Source organism: Aptenodytes forsteri, unplaced genomic scaffold, assembly GCF_000699145.1.
Source record: "Aptenodytes forsteri isolate BGI_AS27 unplaced genomic scaffold, ASM69914v1 Scaffold92, whole genome shotgun sequence".
NCBI classification, from domain to species: Eukaryota; Metazoa; Chordata; class Aves; order Sphenisciformes; family Spheniscidae; genus Aptenodytes; species Aptenodytes forsteri.
Window position 1 is genome coordinate 2029573 of NW_008794581.1, and position 5765 is coordinate 2035337.

The window sequence follows — 5765 nt, forward strand, 5'->3', positions numbered from 1 at the left end:
TTTTTTTTTTGGAAATGCATGCTCTTGCATGTCATACTGCCAAAATTCACTTCATTTCAATTATTAATGTCTTTATGGTTGTCCATTTCTTTCTGTAGAGCATACCTCTGTAGCATCAAGGTCAGTTAGTTACCTGTGCTATCTGCTAGTTTCAGGAATTTCAGAAACAGTGAACAACTGAAACTACTTTTGTATGAACATCATTAAGTAGACTGGAAAGAAATACGAATCAGATCAGTCCTATGACTGATCCTAGAAGGTCTTTGCAGGTAGCATCTCTCAAATCCTAAACTTTAGCCAGTTGTCATCCCCTTTTCAAAAACTTTACTGAAGCCCAGGTAGGTTAAAACTGTTCCACTTCCTTTGTCTAAAAAAATGAAAGGAGACGACTAGAATAAACTGGAATGATCCACCACTGATATCCCCATGATTCATTGTATCCCATTTTCTGTGTACTTTCTTGCCTTTAAACAGTCTTTTGTTCAAAGTAAATGATAAATCACTGGACACTATAAAGAAGGTTGATGTGCCTGTAGTTGCACAGATCTCTTCTATGCACAGATACTTTTAGCTCCAAAAGTTGTTACAGTCACTGGAAATTCAAAGCATAAAGAAGAAATCCTACTAGCATCACTGTGAGCCCCACAGAAGTGGTACAGAACAGCTCTTAACATAATTTGTTAATACAGGTAAAAGGAGAGGAAAGCATGCGTTGTAGGAGAGGTACAGTATTTCTATCTGAATAGTCTGGTTTCTGTGGAGTCCAGTAAAGCATTTATCTTCCCGTAAGTTTACTGAGGAAAAAATGTGTTCATTGTAGCTCAGTAGTCTGCAAATGAGGTGGAGAAAGACTGTACTAAGGTCATATTAAGAACAGAGAGTTCTACTTTTAATTTCTGAAATGCATGCTCAAGTTTGTTTCATAATAGTGCTACATGTGGCAGACCTTTCTACTTTCCAGCAAAGTGCTTTTCTTAAACCTAACCTAAAGTCTCTTATATATAAAAGTAAATACTAACACCAAAGCCTAAATATAAATAGCAAAGGAAATCTACCTTTAACAAATTAAAACTTATAAAAACTTGAACTTAATAAAGCAATCATCAGTCAGCTTGTTTGTGTTTCGAAACATTTTCAAATTATCATTATCATCTTGGGAAAATTGTCATTATAGTTTAATTATAAGACCACAAATATGTTCTCCTGTTTTCCATAATAACACTTCTGATGCTTTTATTGACTTTTTACTGAGATTTTCTTTATTTATTTATATCAATATTTTTTCAGTGCACACCAAAGTGTGGCCCAGGATTCAAACACCGAATTATTCTGTGCAAAAGCAGCGATCTTCTAAAAACTTTTCCAACCGCGCAATGCCAAGAGGAAAGCAAGCCGCCAGTCCGCATCCGCTGTAGTTTAGGCCGATGTCCTCCTCCTCGCTGGGTTACTGGAGACTGGGGACAGGTAAGATAGTTCATATAAGTGTTTATTGCTGTCAGTCTCCTACACATTAGCACCTTCTAAGGATAAGGTGTTGCTGGAAATGGGTAAGAGATGGTTCCCATGACTGAACCAAAAACGTCTCCCCTGTTTGTCTCAGATTGAAATGTGATTCCGAATGATAGTTTTCTGCTGAACTGTAAAGGATCTGCTGACAGCAATCTAGTTTCTACTGGATGAGTTTCTGTATGCATTTTTTAAAAAACGAAATAGTCCTTTTTACAGTTTTTTTGGAAGGGGATTTTGGGATACAGCAATGTTACAAGGTTTAGTATTTTTAAAATGCATTTAACTTCCTTGAGAAACATGATGGAAATACAAAGCCAATTCCTATTTTAGTAAGATACTTATATATAGCCACCAAAAAACCTTTGAGATCTATATAATTTTCCATAAAATATGCTGAATTACCAGAGAGAGAGCTAAATTGTTACAGGACAGGCCGAACAGTGCTGCTATTATGCAGTGTTTCTAAACATGATATACTGAGTTTCCTTCTTTCTTTATGTTTTTGCATCTCTTAGGATCGCTGAACTGTAGGATCTGCTGACAGCAATCTAGTTTCTACTGGATGAGTTTCTGTATGCATTTTTTAAAAAACAATAGTCCTTTTTACAGTTTTTTTGGAAGGGGATTTTGGGGGACAGCAATGTTACAAGGTTTAGTATTTTTAAAATGCATTTAACTTCCTTGAGAAACATGATGGAAATACAAAGCCAATTCCTATTTTAGTAAGATACTTATATATAGCCACCAAAAAACCTTTGAGATCTATATAATTTTCCATAAAATATGCTGAATTACCAGAGAGAGAGCTAAATTGTTACAGGACAGGCCGAACAGTGCTGCTATTATGCAGTGTTTCTAAACATGATATACTGAGTTTCCTTCTTTCTTTATGTTTTTGCATCTCTTATGATCAATGGCCTGTTTTTAAAATAATAAATGGATGTTTCAGTTTCTAAGTTTGCTGAGTAATTTGCCACTAATGAAAATAAAACACTTCAGCTTAACTAACCAGGGGACAATCATTTGTGGTATTACAGTCAAATCACCTTTCTTTTATGGTAGTTGTTCAGATGCGCATTTATCTTAAATTGAAATTGTACTAAAACCACTGTTAAGTTATAGAAATTAAAAAATGTTTTGAAACAGCATAGTATTTTTGTTTGAAAGCTAGTTTCCTTTTTCCTTAAAAAGAGTCCTCTAGCAGATTTGAATTCTTGTTCTCCTTGGTTTTTCCTTTTTTATTCTAAAGTGATTATTTCTCTCTTGAAAACATGCACTTAAACTCAGACATAATATATGAAGTAGAGTAGATTATATTCTTATACCTCAAATCTGAACTGTTCAGGGAGCCAACATTGCATTGTGTTTTATTTTCTTTGAAAGACAAGTGCTTGCATATACTGTCAAAAAAGAAACATTCTAAACCATTCTTTGAAAATTATTTTCTGTGTTAACCAAATCTCTTCAGATGCCTGTCGTCTTTAAAATTTGTGCATGTGTGCTGTTCCTGATTGCTTTCCTGTTGTCTTGTTTGATACTTAAAAATTGGATCCAAGTTGTTTTACTTTTTTATCTTTCTTATTTTTAGTGTTCTGCACAGTGTGGTCTTGGGCAACAGATGAGAACAGTACAGTGCCTCTCATACACCGGACAAGCATCCAGCGAGTGTCCAGAAACACTTAGACCTTCATCAATGCAGCAGTGTGAAAGTAAATGTGACAGTACTCCCATTTCCAACACAGAAGGTAAGTTTGCCATCTTAATAGAATTTATTCTGGAAAGAGTAAGGTGACATGGTCAGTATTACTGCACTAATTTATTAGTAAAAGTCTACATGACATCATCTCTCAGACTGTGAATGAATTTTTTACAATTATTTTCTAATTAGTCATTGTAGTTCAAAGGTGAAGTCAATAAAAACCTAAATACAGCGTCTCTGTTCAAAAAAACACGCTTAAAAATATATAGCCTATGTTATGGACAAAATACTATTGCTTTGTGTCGTTAATTTTCCAGTGTCTTTATTGGTTCAATGGAAATGTCTATAATAGCAGGGGAAGCATGATATACTTCTCATCCACTAACCTTCTACCTGCTCCATCAGTGGTTAACATAACAATCTAGTGGCAAAAATAGTTAATTACATGTTCATTGAAAGTCTGGGACCACAGATTTAATGCTACATGGTGCTACAAGCCTGTTCTTATACTTGGACTTACTTGTCAGCTTCTTCTAATTCAATTTTAATTTCTTGGATTTGTAGTGCCTGTTTGAAATAATTACAGTATTTTTTACGTGATACAGTCTAATTTAATCAAACTATTAACTAGCTTCATCATAGCATATTTTTGCTAGAGGATATAATAGATATTGATAAGCTTATTTTGATATTACTGTTTATGAAAGGCTCCAGATCTGAACTCATAAATTGTCCAAGCCAACCTATTAGGAAATGCTGTCTTCAAAGTAAAATTGGAGTGCTAGGCACTAAAAAAAAAAAAGTTTCCTCATTGACTGTAAAAACTTAGAATAGTTGCTCACCAGATGAGTACATTTCATTTTGTGTGGAAGGGAAAAAGGAATAAAAAATTACCAAAACACACATGTCCAAAAATCAAGAAAGATTGCACAGCGATAGTAGTTCTTTTAAAACAGTTATTCCCTAAATTTTGATATTCCCTGAATTTTGAGTACTTGACCACAATGTCACTAACACTGCTCCTTTTAACTAACTAATCTCTGTGCAGTATATAATGGAGTATCTTTTACACAGGTTCTCCAACTACATTGGAGTTTAATATCCTATTTATGTGGAACAAATACTCTGATTTTTAAATTTAAAAAAGAAGGCAAATTTATGCTACAGTCTACCCTGATTTGGTGTTCATTCAATACCTACTGTATCCATTCAGGTTCACGCCATAGATTCAAAGTTTTCATAAAAGTCTGTCAAATGGAGATGTCTGTGATGAAGTGGGAGCATACTAAAATCTTCCCAGAAAATAAACTGATGATTCAGTCTATGAGCACCGTAATTTACTGCTTGGAAGTTTTAATTTTAAATAGAGGCTTATCATTCCATGTTGTAATTTGAAAAATATCTTCATTAAAGAATTTTCCTTGGTTATTTTAATTCCAATTTTTATGTTTAGTGCTCTCAAGTAATCTTTACATGATTATTATCAATCTAGGAAACTTTCTGCCCTTTAAAGCTCAAAGGCTAAATGATATTTTATTTCCAAACACAGATGTTGACTTTCTCCAAAGTAAGGAAGGCAATAAAGTACTTATAAGTGGGCATGATTTAGTCCCAGTCTCCTCTTAATTTCAAGATGACAAGGTCATGTTGTTATTTATAGTCATTACGTTCATAATTCTTCAATATTATCAGGAAAATATGCTAATCTCCTATAGATGAATACAATCAGGGGTTTTCTGTGTGTGGTCTACGTACACTGGGTGGCCGTGGACTTCTTTACAGTGGAACTGTGCAAGGTAGCTATGAAAAGTAAGCCTGTTGGTCATAGTGTTTTTCAGGGACCTACACCTTCACTGGAAAATTTTTGGGATCCACAAATAGAAAATGTTGAAAATTACTTACATAGTATTCCAGATGGACTTCAGCTCTTCAGCCTGCACTTTGAGTGGGCCAGGTGGGAGCCAGCTCCTTACTGACAGCCATGCAGCCTCATTAGCGCAGTTAGGAAGAATCGAGGGGAAAAAGATACAGCACAATCTCTTCCGATAGATATAGTTCCCAACACGCTGCCACTTAGCATCCCATTTTTGCTTATGTTCCACATTGAAGGTATTTATTTACTGGAAACATTTACTGGAAACCACTGATTGCAAATGCACGTAGCATGGGGAATAAACAAGAGGAGTTAGAGACGTGCGCACGCCTGCAGGGCTATGACCTTCTTGGCATCATGGAGATGTGGTGGGATGGCTCCTATGATTGGATTGTTGGGATGGAGGGATACAGGCTCTTTAGGAAGGACAGGCAGGGGAGACGAGGAGGGGGTGTCGCCCTCTATGTCAATGACCAGCTGGAGTGCATGGAGCTCTGCCTGGGGATGGATGAGGAGCCGACCAAGAGCTTGTGGGTCAGGATTAAAGGGAAGGCAGGGACAGGTGACATTACGGTGGGGGTCTGCTACAGGCCACCTGACCAGGAAGACCAAGCGGATGAGGCCCTCTATAGACAGACAGGAGCAGCCTCACGCTCACAAGCCCTGGTCCTCATGGGGGACTTC

The 5765-nt window shown here is 36.2% G+C and overlaps 1 protein-coding gene across 1 annotated transcript in view; it reads left to right on the top strand.

The window, feature by feature from the left end:
* ADAMTS6 (ADAM metallopeptidase with thrombospondin type 1 motif 6) overlaps positions 1–5765 on the top strand; it is a 165809-nt gene that overhangs the window by 152357 nt on the left and 7687 nt on the right. Inside the window, exons 22-23 of the mRNA XM_009272491.1 lie at positions 1288–1464; positions 3098–3254. Coding sequence (XP_009270766.1) covers positions 1288–1464; positions 3098–3254 — 334 coding nt within the window. The remainder of the gene's footprint in view (positions 1–1287; positions 1465–3097; positions 3255–5765) is intronic.